Genomic DNA, 15,575 nt, shown 5'->3' with positions numbered 1-15,575 from the left:
AGCCATGTTTACTGGCAAATTTTCATCGGCGAAATTTCGTGAACAGGCCCAAATTGTAAATACAGATCTGCCACATTGACCATCAGAAAGCTACTTGGTTTGAAAGTTACTCTGTGCGAGCTGTGTTTAATACATGACTATATTATTAACAATAAACCCAATATTAGCCCATGAAAAACCCATGTTTAGATTGCAGTATAGCGTGTAAATTCATCACTGACATGGCATAAACATTACACTGAATTTGCTTTCTCAATACCAAGGCGGTACGTCTGGTTTCTATTTAAGATTGTGTAAGTGAGGGTATATTTTGAGACTCACATTCTGTATGCATTGTTTATGTCAGTATGCTCTAGAATTTTTCTGGCGGTCACAATCCCATATAGGTGTAACTGCTCCAGTGACCTGACCACAAGTTTGGTTTCAGGTTTCTGTGTATTTATGATCCAATTTAGATTTCTGAAACTAAAATCCGAATGTCAGTGTAGTCTGATGCTAACAGGCCTTTATGCTGCTGTGTTTATGTGTAGTGATTGGGGTGTTGAGAGCAGATACTGGCAACTGAGATCGAGTGCGTCAGCACTGCTTATCTTTCCACACCTTGATGAATAAGCAGAATTTAGCTGTTGCTTTGCACAGGTATTATTTGCATCTTTGTTTCTCTTACCAGGAAACCACTGGCCAGGATTTACATTCTGGCCAATCCTATTACAGCTACAGAGGAATTTCTTTGCTTTATGCCTCTTGTTGACATAATTGCTGATAATAAGTAGGGTGTCTTGTGAGTCACCTGAGAGTGTTGAAGGTTTAAAAGATTGTGTGATTATTATCATACAGCACTGTGTGTGTGTGTGTGTGTGTGTGTGTGTGTGTGTGTTTTGATGTGTGCTCGTGTGTGTTGGTGGGGAGAGGGAGTTAGCTGGCCCTGAGCCTGTTAGTAGAGGTAGAATTACTCTAATTGTTCCAGCTGTTGGGCAGCTTTTTGTGCCATGCTGCCCAACAGCCAATGTTGGTGACATCACTTCATCACAATAACATAGTGTTAAGGAGGAATGGCATTCACGTCAGCATTTTGTTGTTTTCTTTATTAATGGCTAGTTCTCGATCGTGTAATAGTTTTCCTTAAATCCATCATTGTTTATTATATATGATTTAAAAGATATTGAGGGCTCCATTCAATTATATAAAATATATCTATTAAATGCAATAATGTTTAAGCAACATATTGGTATTTCTTAGAAATAGGGATTTGTTACAAAAATATGTCATACTTTCAGTTCCTACTTTTAAGGTGGACCAACTAATGGGTTTTCTGAATGATTTGTCGACTAATCGATTTTAAGGAGTTGCTGTAGAATTAGACTGCATGGTTTTGGTGTCATCTGATTCTGACCATTTTTATTGGGTTGTTTACATTAGTTCTTGCATTTTAAAAGAGTTTGACAGAACAAAATTGTCAGGGTCTTGAGATGTTTTGAAAATGTTCATTAGTGCATGTCAATAAAAATAGCTGAAAAAAAAAATTACCTGACCTCAATAATAGAAGTATGATCCCTACAAAGAATTTTTCATTAAATAATGTCTTTAGAAAACATTATATTATATTTGCATCTGTAGCTGGAAATTTAATAGCCTTAATGTGACAGCTGTAAATTCGTAAACACTTTTTCTGGAACATTATGATGTAGCAACATCTGATTTATTTATATTCTCAAACCCGTTCAGACTGTTGCTTCTACAACCATCACAAATCATTCTTTCAGTTTCCAAAAATATATTACTTTGATGTCTACCCAACAGATGTTTAAAACATCACATAGGCCTAAACCTGAATATTTAAAAGACATAAAAACATGTATACATGGTCAAAAAGGCCCCATTTACACTGCATGGTTCAAGTGACCCAATTCCGATTTTTTCCTCTCATGTGGCACAGATCGGATATGACCGGTGAACGTGTAAGCAGGAAAAAACCGCATGGATTCCGATTTTCTCAGATCGGATTCAGGCCTCATTCATATGTGCTAATAAATCGGATATGAATCGGATACGTGCATTTGCGTGTGCCATGTAAGCAGACAAATCGGATATTCCCCAGTAAATGCGAGTCGCACGTCTTAAAAAAGTGACGTCAACTCAGGTGGAACTGAGATCACATGACTTATTATAGGCGCGATGGAGGACGAAGGATACACACAATGGAGCAATGCGGAGGTTTCATGTCTTTTAAGTCTTTGGGGCGAAGAGACAGTGCAGGCAAAAATGCAGGGTTGTTACAGAAATAAATCCGTGTTTGAAGACATTTCACGAGATATGGGGAGGCACGGTTTAAGCGCTTTTTTCTCCGCCGTACGAGACCAATGTTTTGCTGATTTTTTTTTGTTGACTTTTCAAAATATTGTGGAAAGCAAAACACTGTAATAATTTTATTTGCATCTGCATCCATTATATTTCGTGCTGTTTTACTTCCTTTTCCGGGTCAGAACATCTACATTTGGTAGTTTCAGCAGTGTATAGTGTAAATGCAAAAATCGGATACGGGTCACTTTTAAAAGATGATGTAAGCAGGTCGTCAAAAAAATCGGATATAGTCAGAAAATCGGATTTGGGCATCAAGACCTGCAGTGTAAATGCAGCCAAAGACCTCTTGTCTTCATTTGTTAGTACTCCTACTGTGTCATTCTTGAAAAGGTGTGGAAACATCCATAATGTACTTAGGTTCATTTGAATGTAATATGAGGGTTTCAGTCCAATGCTCATCCTCAAAGGTTTTCAGTGGCTTTCCTCCAAGATTGAACATTCAATACTGTTCTGTATTATAAAGGAGCTTCTAGTGTCTCAGCCCTGTCGCCTGTAGCTCCCAGTTGTACGGTGAGCACATGCAGGCATTCCCCTGTCAGCTTGACTGAGAGAGGCTCCTCTGAGATTCCAGGCCATCGAATCCATCTGAGATAATTAAGTCTCGTCTTCAGGAATTCATGTTTATTTATGCTGCTTACCTATAAGCGTCAGGCATCTCATTTGCTTGGAGTCCTCTGTCTCGAATGTAAGGTTGCCACCACCTACAGACCTACATTGGAGCAGTTTACTGGGAACTCAAAGTAGGTCATGTTTCTGGGTAGTAGGCACTGAAATTAGTTTTACTGTAGGATACAGTGTATCCTGCAGGCTTTCATCAGTAACTCCAGAGCATTATGGATCTAGCTGTCTCTCCTCTGAGGGGAAGTGCTCTGACTGGACGAGGAAAGGGAAAATCAAAGAGGCTGTGAATGCTTTAGCAGTCTGTTGCTGTGCTATTTCAAAGAGCAGAGCTGTCACTGAATTCCCCAGAGCAAGACGATATATGCATAACATGAACGACACTGAATGTGTTCCTCCATGTTAGATTGTTTGTTTTATTTCTTTTTGGATATTATTTTGGAGGCAAGTTTAAATAAACACTAATTCAGTCAGGTATATAGTAAAGGTAGACAGTGTTATTGGAGAATAATTGAGTCAGTGAATCAGAGGATGTAGGTTACTTTGCCTCACAATAATTACTGTTGCTCATAAAAAGGAAAACTTTAACTAGCCCTTGTGTATTTTAGTCTATCAGTGATCTAATTTTTCCTCCAATTACAGATTTTTACTTTATATGCGTTCATTTTATTTTTTGCTATTTTATTTGTGAAATTGAATTTAAAATAATGATGATTACAGTAATTATCTTGGAAGTTTAGTTAACGATTCCAATGTTTCAGCTCCTTCGTGCATGTTTTAATTAGCTGCACTGTTGTCTCCCAAGGGAAGCCATCTCATGGTTTGCAGATATTACTTTGGCACCTATGGAGAGAATAATTTGAGAATTGCTTAATAGAATCTGCTTAATTGTCTCTTAATGACCTCAAAAACTAGTCAGGAGTTCTTTGTGCACATGCACAGAAAATATCTGCCGCATTAAGCATTGACAATGTTATCGACTTGTCAGTGGAACATCTGGCACCATGATTGTGTTTATGAATTTGGGATGTCGTTCGCCTCATCTGATGCTTTTCTCCTACAGAACATTACACAGAATAATCACACGCCCTCTAGGTCTATTAAAATGCCTGTGGAGAGCCTGCAGAGATATATTAGTGTGCATCTGCTGACCTGTCGACTTTAAAACATCTCAGATGCATCAGCCTATTCCACAGACATGTCTGTGCATTCTGTATCACATGAAGAGATAGAAACCTCAATGATCAGCCTCACCTTTTGTCCTCAGCAGAGTGTCTTTCTCTATAGATTGTGACCTGGGAAAATGAATGTCATTTGGGGATTAAAGGCTTTCTCCTGCTTCATAAGAAAATCAACCTTCCTTTAGTCTTGAGGAATTTTTATGACCCTCAGAGCTCTAAATTGTTTTCTCAGGCAGTATTTTATGCTTCACCCCATGTTACGGCCAAGAATATGCAGTGTGTTTCCTGTCGTTATATCTTTGCAGCACAAAATACCCTTTTCTTCCTGGTATTGTGAAGACTGAGACATGACTATTGAGAATATTCTCTGCTTAGTGGTGGAGTGATATATTGGCAAGACTGATTACTTGGCTGAAATTTGTTTATATTGAGACCAATAACATTACCAAATCTATGAAAAATGCCAAATAGTTTAATTAAATCCAGACTTTAGTGTTAATTAACTTATTTTTAGCCTTTAATTCATTTTAAATGGTCCTGCTGTGTATGTCACAATGCAGAACATGTCAACCTTCAAATAGTATTGGATGTCAACTAGGCCTACCTGTATAGGATGTAAACAGTGTTTCTTTCCATTGACTCATCGGAAGAACCAGTTTAAGTTTGGTGCTTTGGAAGAAAAAAAATGGTGAAAATGTCGTGAAGCTTTCTGTAATTTGTTAATATCCTCACTATTTGTCTGTAGTGATTTAAAAAAAAAAAGTGTGTTCAACATCTTGAGGTAGACAGTTGTATCTCAGAGTGAAAATGCTCTTTTTAACCCCCTTTCAGAAGCCAAGCATTATGTGTATGGATGTGATTCACCATCATATACATCTCTTCAGATCCTTGAAACAGCTCACGGGCTTCATGCAGCTTTTTAATGAGAGTGTTCTGGCTCAAAGTCTCACTTTTGTGCTGAAATTGTTCTTTAACAAGATTCCGTCTCAGGTGTAATAATTTTCAGTATGACTGAAGTCACATCACAATGACATGCTAACATACGCTGAGCACTGATCAACCAATCAGAATTAAACTTAGACTGAACCTCGCTGCCTCACAAGTAAAAAAAACAAGGCACAGGTACTCACTGAATCGGTCAGATGCATTTGTTGAATCAAAATCTGACTCAATTAGCCAACCGCAAGTTACAAATACTTTCAGTGTCATCTGTTTTGAAATTACACAAGATTTATGAAATTTAAGCCATTATCATTGCTGTTTGTAACAATAACAATTAGGGATGTAACGATTAACCGCGAGCCAGTTAAAAATCAATTCAAATATGTGACGATTCAAATTGGTTGAAATGCTAAACAAATCGCGATCCATTTAGGGGTAGGAGTTTATATGAATGTATGTCTGAGGGGAACTTACTGTCTTTAGATGGTATTTTTCCTTTTCATCTTGCCTCTGTATAATGCATATTAAAGTTCATAAGTGCAGCGCTGCTTCGTTTTCAGCAGAAACCAAGGAAACACTTTAAGCACCACCTGCTGGCAGAGAGCGAATCTGCATCTCGTCCAGCTCATCCACTGTTTAATTTTTTTAATTTTTATGTATAGTTTCACAAAACTGAAGTCAAACCATTCTGTTTTTGCTTTAGAATTACGAAATTATACAATGTAATTTAAATTAAAAACTGCTCATGTTGCATGTATGCAGCAATTTAAAATATTTAAAAACTTGATTTTTAAAAACTTGAAAATTTAATTCATAATTAAATATAAATATATATATTTTTTTAACAAAATCGTAAAAAATCAAAATCGTGAGTTGAGTGAATCGTTACATCCCTAATAACAATGTGAATGTACATTTGCGACCAGGTTTTTTTTTTTTTTTTTTTTTTTTTTTATATAAAAAAAAATACTTTTTGGTTAAAAACGTACATATTTCTTTTTAGGAAAAAACAAAAAGGAGGGCAGGAGAGCATCAGCTTCCATACTGTGATGACTCCATTGAGTCATCAGTGCATATCAGTCCTCAAATGGCTCTGCTCTGAACAGAGGGGGCTTTTTGGGGGGCCACAGTCGCTCTGTTTCAGTGATATGCTAACCACTGTTATTACAATGGAGTGGCATTTGTAGCTTTCTTTTGTTGTGGATGTGCTATTTGCTGGATAAATCCAAGCATTCTTAAAGCCATGGTTCACCCAAAAATGAAAATACTGTCATTTACTCGCTCTCATGTTGTTCCAGATCTTTATGAACACAAATACAAAACATTTTGAAGAGGAATGTTTGTAACCAGACAGTTGCATGTTGTAATCAGTGATTTTCATAGTATTTTTTTTCCATCTTCAAAAAAATATTTAAAATATCAGCAGAAGAAATATATTCTTGCAGGTTTGGAACAACTTGATTAGCCATCCCTGGATGTCTATATTAGTGGTATTTCAAAGTCAAAGTCTGTTCTGTCATAAAGCATTTCCGGAAATATCCCATTTGCAGAGAGCATTGTGTTTTGGTCCTCTACTCTTGGCCCTGACCCTGTAATGGATGGGTCAGATAGAACAGTGCTGTGGTTTATGAGCAGGTCTGTGATGTATTGTGCTAGGCAGTACAAGGCTATGAGTGGCGTGAAGCAGCAGTGGTCTCCTGTAAGTGTCTGGGTTAAATACAGGCTGCAGAGGTGGTGATGTTTTAAAATGGAATAGTGTGTGTGTGAGCGAGAGAGATGAAAGAGCACTGGCTGTAGTCCTTCTCTGCCATCATAACTCAACATCCTTTGAGCTAGAGGAGAAATGTGTAAAGATGGCAATGACTTTGACTTATAAGAAATTTGCTTAGCAGCTACCTTTCTCAGGCATAAGCCCCGCCCTGTTTACACCAAACAAGAATTTTCGGCATGTAAAAACTGCATAAGTGTATGAAATGATGAACCGCTTGATGCCAATTCGGAAATTTCATACTGTTCAAAGTTGTTTCTTTTGAGGTCAACAAATAGCTCAAAGGGATTCAAGTTTGAATCTGGCATGGTGTCATGTCTCAATTTTTCTGTTTTTTTTTTTGTATTTTTTCACTTTCCTGTTTTGTTTTGCTTTTTTATATGCATTAAATTGTTTTAAATGTTATTCAAATGTATTCAGATAGAAAAGAGATATTTTAAATTGTAACATATTTTGCATATCATACATTTACATTTTTTACTGTATTTTTGATTAAATAAATGCAGTCATGGTGTGCATGAGAGACTTCTTTCAAAAGAATTTAAAAAATCCTACCAGCCCCAAGTTTTTGAATGGTAATGTATATATTAATTTAACAGCCTAATTAAAATGTTTACACATTTTTCAGAGGTTTTAGTATTTATTTTAATTTATTCAATTCTTTCAGATATTCAGACATTGTTTTTCAGAGAATGAGGAACATTTTGCATAATTTAATGCCACATGTAAATAAGGCATCAAACTTGGTCTGAACAGGCCTTTAGACGATAGCTGGTATAAAACAGTGAACCTCATTTTGAAGTAATTTTTATTGATAACAATCTCATATCCTTTACAGCTTTTTGACAACTTCCTACTGTGTTCACAGTTACCGATGTGGAGCTCAAACGTCTGCGAGATGCCTTCAAGAGGACCAGTGGCCTGTCTGTCTATATGACCCAGCAATGCTTCTACAGGGAAGTACTGGGCGATGGAGTTCCTCCAAAGGTTGCAGAGGTTAGTCAAGCTTTGATAACACATAAATATCATCAGAATACCTCAAAGCATCATGATCTCTCTCCAGCCACCCACTGCTTGTTTCAGTGCTGTTTCTTCATGTTAAACATTTTATCCCTTAAAACTCATCTTTAATCATAATTACATATTTAAATGTTTTTTTTCTTCTTGTGTAAAAATAATTTTCTCATGCCTTAAAATAGCTTGAATGTAACTCTACACCCTTGCCTCATTTACTATATGCAGATCTATGAATACGAAAATTTGCCCCGCCTCCACTCAGTCACACAGGCCAGGTCCTCCTAATCCATGGATAATGACTGATAAAACTGTTTTTACTAGCAGACAACTACAGTGGATACTGTAACAGTTGTTGAAGTTACTTAATTGATGATGTTGTGTCCTCAAAATGCCTTGAAGACTCGAATGCAGCCAAGTTTGTGATTCTTAATTTGTGCCTGCGAGCATGCACGTGTGAAGTGCAGCCACCTATGCGGGAGAGGTCGGTCTGACTTTAGGCTACTTTTCCACTGTTGCCGTGGGTTATTATTCAAGTTAGCCGTTCTAAATTTACATTAAACCAAAGCTTCATGGGTTTTAGGCACTATTTTATTTGTGGTTTTATGCTGGTAATCCTATTGTAATATTTTGCATGCTATCTCTATGCGAGCCGCATTTGTATAAATGGAGAGAGGGATATGCTAATGATAGGAATATATGCCTTGACTTGATTGGTTATTGAATTTTGTGACATAGCAAACCGAGGGCTGTTTCAAATCGTGTTTCTGGGACTGCCATTGGGAAACTAAAGTTTTAAGGAGAAAATACTCAGCAATGGTGTTGATTAATTGATTGGCACATGTTTTGTCTAAAAGCAAATTAAAAACACCACATAGACAAATAAAAAACATAAAAAACTTGATTTTCACTACAGGGGGACTTTAACAGTTCTGTGACTGATTGGTCTGTTCCCCTGCGTTATTTTCTGGCAGACTATAAGTAGTACATTATCATGAATTAATTTAATTACATTTTGTGTTCAGGCTTCATCCTTTAGTATCCAGAGACTAAAAAAGACAATGACACATGATGGTCACAAAAGCTTAGATAAACTTATACAGCATGCAGTTCTCTACTGTTGATTCAGTTTTCTTTGCATGACTGCTGTTTTACAAAGCTATTTCCCTGTTTGTGTGCAGTTCAGTTTTGGTTTGCTGATGCTTCAAATACCCACAGTCATGTGGTTACCAATTGTAACCCAGAGAAATGCAAACTGAAAGGTGGGGCTTTATGGTAAAACATGCTCACACATTATCTTCTGACATTTAAAGACTTCCCCATGACCTGACCGCTGTAACTGTGAGTTCATGTGGCCCTCTCTACCTGCCTCCTGTAACTTTACAGGCTGTTCTCTGCAAGATGAATCATTCAGAGATCCCCCTCTATTTCAGCAGAAACCCGTCTGGTCTATACTTCTACTTGTTGTCATAGGAACTTGTATTTGCAGGCCAGCCTGATTAGTTATTTTCGGCTTATTTCTGTGTGGCTCTTGGCCAGTTCTATTGTGAATAATGTTTTGGATTAATACTCTAAAAGCGCTTTATGGGGGGGCAAATCTCTCTGACGTTTATTATCAATTAAGCGAAGTCCTTAAAACCCATGGAGGACTTTAACAGGACTTGACTCTGCAGTCAGGTATTGTTATGAACTTTCAGGCATGGCTGCAATCCAGTGAAATTCTTTCAGCAGAATAAAGCTGCCACTCATCCAAGAAAAACAGAAAAAGAGAGAGATGTAGTTATGGGGTTATTTTTAGCTCTTTTCCCACAACCTTGTACTGTGACTAATCCTGATTCTTGCCAAGCACCTTGCAATGCTTTTATCAGATGAATCTTCTGCTAAAATGATTCTTTCTGAGCATTACACTCACATCATGTCACTTAGCACTCTGTGCTGATTTCCAGACCATTTGTTGGATCAAAGTTTTCCTCACATTTTCACCTTGGAGATTCCTTCACCTAGAGCTGCAACATTTCTGAATAAATTTAGAATCACAATAGTTTTTTTTTTTTTTTTTAATATAAAACTGACATTTTATGCCCCTTTTTACATTATGTAATATAAGTCTCTGGTGTACCCAGAATGTGTCTGTGAAGTTTCAGCTCAGAATACTCCACAGATCATTTATTATAACATTTTGAAATTGCCTATTTTGAGTGGAAGCAGAAGCACGCTATTTTTCAGGCCTGTCTCTTTAAATGCAAATGAGCTGCTGCTCCCTGCCCCCTTTTCCAGAATAGAGCTGCGTCATTACAGCTCGTACCTGCTAAAAACATCTGTTTTGGTTCTGATTATCATGTTTATCCTGCTGAAATCATGCGTTTTAAACCATATTAGTTGAAACATCTGATATAGGGTTTTCTAAAGAGCACACATCCTAAGCACATGGACAGAAAGCGGCTGTCACAGCATGTGAGTACTAAACTAAGTTCTTATTCACATACAAGTTTGCATTAAAAACCCACACGAGTTACAAAAACAGTCAGTTATGACTGTGAAGGTAAACAGCTGGGAAATAATTTGCATGTTTATTTTAGATCTGTGTGGCAGCAGCAATATACAGTAAATAAATCAATAAATCCACTGCTCACTTGTCTCCTCTGAGACTGGGACTCTAAACAGTGTTCTGTGCTCGTATGTGCAGCCAAAGACAGAACAGTTGGGATGTTTTGCTCAAACTTTCACCATCGCATTAGAGCTGGTACACCGTTGTGACTTGCAAAATCACAATGATGGCACCGTGGGTGGCAATTTACAGATTAAGGGGCGGTAATATTATAATGAGATCCCTTTGCCACATCACCAAGGGAGCGAAATCTGATGCGCTCATTTTCTCAGACGCTTGCAGAAAAAGGCCTACCAAAACAAAGTTACTGGGTTAATTTTTTTTAATGTTTTCTTGGTTGGTAGATGCACCGGGGACCTGATAATAGCACTTAAAACCTAGAAAAGTCAGATTTTCATGATATGTCACCTTTAAATGGACATCCTGATTATCCCACATTCAGTGCCTTCTACCTAAAAAAAACAATATTTTTTTTATCTATTTAAATGAATGAATCAGTGACTCATTTATAAATACTTCATTGTTTCATTACTAGATCAATCATCATGAATCTGAATGAATCTCTTGATTGAGTGATTCAGTGACATACATTTTTAACAGTCTCCACCTACTGGCGTAATGATACATTCTTTATTTGATTTAAAGAGTTAGTTCACCCAAAAATGAATATTCTGTCATTAATTACTCATCCTCATGTTGTTTCAAGCCCGTAAGACCTTAGTTTATCTTCAGAACACAAATTAAGATATTTTTGATGGAATCTGAGAGCTGTCTGACCCTGCATAGACAGCAATGCAACTGAAATGTTCCCAAGTCCAGAAACGTAGCAAGGAGATCTGTAAAATTATCCATGTGACATCAGTGGCTCAACCGAAATTATACAAAGCTACGAGAATACTTTTTGTGCACATATAATAATACGTAGCAAAAATAGCAGATGGGCTTATTGAAAAAGCAAATTTGTTGTCTGCCAGCAAGTTTCACTTTCAGAACTGCAGAAATATAGTGATTTCCCCGGTAACCACAGTACACAAAGCTGCCGTGCAGCGCTCAAGTTTATTCAGTGAATCAAGTTTATGCGTCATATTAATCCATATAGCAATTCTTGTCTTTCCGTCCCCAAAGACCTCTTATAATTTAGACTTTTTGTACTATTTAAGAGTTTTCATGGCCTTAAAAATGTAAACAATTTAACTGAAGACGTTTTAAGGACCCGCAGAAACCCTAATGAGAACATAGTTCAGTGCGAACATTTATGTCATGCATTTGACAAAAAGCTTTTGTTGACTATGAATTTTACCTTTGAAACATGAGGCTAGTGCAAATCTGGCATCCCCGTTGTTTGTGAGCAGTGGTGTGATGGCAATTTAAATAAAATACAGATTTCCAAACAATCGAAACATATGGGTATCCCCTTGAACTTGGTAAAAAGATAATGTGTTTACCATCTTGACTGGAAATACTGTTTTAATGAATGAATTTTACGTCTGAAAGGGAGACTACAAATCCATATACACTAAGGTCAGCTGATTTGATAAGCTACTACTAAATATTGTAGAAACTTAATTTTCTGTAAAGTTGCTTTGCAATGATTTGTATCGTAAAAAGCGCTATACAAATAAACTTGAATTGAATTGCATTTGACTATCTAAAAACATTAATGTTCTGGTTTGTTCATACTTGTCAGCGGTTTAATAGATTAGAAGAATAGTTGTCATTAGTGATATACTGGTAGACATGATTAACCAGTAGAAATTTGTCAACCAGTAGAGATTTTGGATTCTCTTCTCTGTCGCGGTTACATTCACGAATGACGTTGCTGTGCTACATAGTCACTAAAACGAATCTTTTGCTTGTTTTTAAGCAATGCGGTTTAAAAACAAGTGATTTTAAGCCATTGAAACACAGTCAGTAGTGATAGACAACTAATTTCAATATATATGTGCACGCTGTCAGAGAGACGCACACATGTGAAGACCGTGCTCATAGTGCGCAGGTGTATTGAACGCAAATAATTTTTGCTGTTTTGAACGGTTAAATACACACACTTGTATCAGAATGCCCGTCTTTGCAAATATCATAATTTCTTATTTATTTGTTCTACTGTAGTTTTATTGTCCTATTGCTTGTAATTAGTTTGTTCTTATTTAATCACTGACTGTTCACTTGTGTTCAGTGAGCTTGAGTTTTTTTTTTTTGTTTGTTTTTTTTTTCTTCAATATCATAAAGACCTTATTTAAACCTGCAGCCAATACAATAACTTTTGGCACTCTAGCGGTTAATAAACAGAACTATGTGTATCTTGCGGAAAAACATTGTAGCCGGAGCTACTTCTCTCTGTTTATGTCTATGACAAATCACACAGGTACCGGACTGGGTTCATGGTGTACTTGCTTATAATTATATACATTTTGTAAATTTTGAGCACAAAAAAGTTATGGACTGCAGCTTTAAAGCCAAAATACATAAAGCATTACGCCCACTCCGAGTCAGTTAGGAATAAGATCCTATGGTGTTTGAATCAATATCACCATCTTTCACCAGTTAATTGTGCAAATGTTACTCCACCCTGTCTAACTATGCTACAAAATCAATATTATTCACTTAACCTACATGCACCCACATGTGTATGAATGGCAGATAGTCAGTGTCTGCGTCCCGTCCCGTGGGTGATTAATCTGTGGGCTGCAGGTGATATCTCATGATGCGTCCATCATCGGGAGGCACAGGCAGAAGGAGCCCCGGGCACCCAGCTGCTCATTTCATCGCTGTGATAAGTGGGTCGGTTCCCCTGAACTCAGCTCACAGCCAGCCAGCCAACACCTCACACTGATCTTTAGCACCCAGCCTCATTAAATCCCTTGCAGCATCGCACACTTCCCCCCTTTATTCCTCCAACTTCCTGTCTGTGTGCGTGTCAGCTTCGGGAATGCTCTAGTTGATCATTACCTCCACCTTCAGTCGCTCCGTGTTTGTATTACATCAAAGGGCAATGATTACATGCTACGGAAGCGTGCTACATTATTCATTATGATAGCAGCTTTCAATAAGAATGGCTTCTGTGTTTGTGTATGTTATGTATCTGTACAATGTACTTCCACAAACAAATGAAATGAAACCAAGCCGTTCTGTTACAGAAATTTTTAATTTGTCCAGAAAATCAGAGCAGAATACATACCACCTTCAACATCGCAGTGATGCAGTTACTTATGTGTGTAAACACCCCATAAGAAGAAAAAGTCTGTACACATACCAATATCCACCCAGCAAAAGATCTTAAAGCTAAAGCAATTAAAACAATCAACTTAATGTCATATGTTAAGCTGGAGGCTTTGTGTATTGATTTTAACATAATGTTAAACTGTGCATTCCAGTCGAGTCCCGACAGCTCCTCCAAGCCTGAGCCTGAGCGCTGACATCCTCTCTGCCCTCTGGCCAAGACTGCAGCCAGCTTTACTCAGATGAATCCACACAAAACTGAGGCCAGAGCTGTAGAGATGGATGACAACACAGTGTTCATTAACCAGACCTTAACTTCATTCAGACTTGCCAGCAGGGTCCAAAATTAACACTCGCCCAGTGCCAATTATATAAATAGATTTGGGCGAGAATAACTGCCAGTTGATTTACTATACATTTAGCTAGGAAACCAAAGGTCAGAGACATAATTATTTTTTGTTTATTTATTTATTTTTTTTTACTTTTTTTCCCCCTAAATATTTATTTACTTTAACCTTTTATTGTTAAATTGTTTTGGTGAGTACAAAACAGAATTACTGGTCAGTTGGCCAATAAATTTACTATCAAGACTACAAAACAAAAATATATATTTTTTCTATTTACTGTTTTACTTAAATATTAGTGTGTTTTTTTTATTTGCTGGTTTATTTACTTAAGTTTTTTAGTTATTATTTAGTAAATTAACTATCATTTATCTAAAAGGTCACAAACATGAAATTTAGGTTTTTTTAGTTGGTATTTTATATTGGTGTTTTATAATTATGGTTGTGTTTAAATAAATATTTGCTGATTTTACTTATTTTTATTATTTACAAAAATGTGTGTAAATGTTTCATTGTCAGAAGTTCCTTGACAAGTAGCTAAGGGGAAAAAAGTTAATTTTGTACCCTGCTCACCAGTGAAGCTGCAGTCTAACTTGTCAGTAAAGACTCAATTGGACTTGATCATGTACAGTTTGACACAAGATTGATACCACAGGGAAGGTACCTGTCAGTGTGTGGAAATCCCAGCTTTGACACCACAAAATTGCTCAGAATTGCAGGAAATGTTACAATGTTCTTGTGCTTTTTCCCTAGTGAATGTTTGTATTGTATGCTGCAGAGCACTAGACTGTGCAGTAGGCATATGGGGGCATGAAAATTTTAGATCTATGTGGCGTTAAGGGTAAGACATGGTGTCATACCAGGCATAAAAGTGAATTATGTCTGCATGAGATGTCTCTGTGGAATAGAAATAATCAAAAACATGAAGAAATGTATTTTACTGGTAAGCCTCCTGCTGGGCCACATTTTGCAGAGATATTTTTTTATGCTGAAACGCATAATATGTAGCCCTGCAGTGCGGGTAGAGAGAATGTAATGTTTCCTCTGTATTAAACGAAACATTGTCAGCTGATTTATGGGGAGATATGTATCTAGGGAGCATTATCATTAAAAGTCTGATGTTTCTCTTAATCTCAGCGGAAATAAAAAGTGTGAGATAATACAAAGCTGTCTGTCTTAAGTGCCGAACACCAGTAGATTTAGTAATAGCTTACTGATGGGAAGCAATGAACTTTCTTTGTTGTGCAACTGTGGTGAAATTCAAGAGATGACGCGTTTTCTGTTTCATTTTGGTTGCATGACTTTGTCCTGTAAATACCTGTAAAAACTTTTTTTGCTGTGCTTACTGATAAATAACTTTTTAAATAATACTTTTTTATCTTTATTTATAAACTCAACTGAGTTTGTTATTGTTGCTTGTATAATCTATGTATATCTCATTCTATGACATTTGCATAATCATCATGTGCAATTCAATGTACTTCTGCATCATTTCCTGTGTTCTTTAGAAAGGCGTTCAC

At 36.9% G+C, this 15,575-nt stretch overlaps 1 protein-coding gene across 2 annotated transcripts in view; it reads left to right on the top strand.

Annotated features, from left to right (window-relative positions):
- Positions 1 to 15,575, top strand: part of LOC109103258 (ubiquitin carboxyl-terminal hydrolase 32-like) — a 52,241-nt gene that overhangs the window by 1,364 nt on the left and 35,302 nt on the right. For both annotated transcript variants that reach the window (XM_019116634.2, XM_042739522.1), the window contains exon 2: positions 7,739 to 7,866. In XM_019116634.2, coding sequence (XP_018972179.1) covers positions 7,739 to 7,866 — 128 coding nt within the window. The remainder of the gene's footprint in view (positions 1 to 7,738; positions 7,867 to 15,575) is intronic.

This window comes from Cyprinus carpio, chromosome B15 (genome assembly GCF_018340385.1).
Source record: "Cyprinus carpio isolate SPL01 chromosome B15, ASM1834038v1, whole genome shotgun sequence".
NCBI lineage: Eukaryota > Metazoa > Chordata > Actinopteri > Cypriniformes > Cyprinidae > Cyprinus > Cyprinus carpio.
Note: the sequence above shows the minus strand (reverse complement) of the source record. Positions and strands in the feature narration are given on the sequence as shown.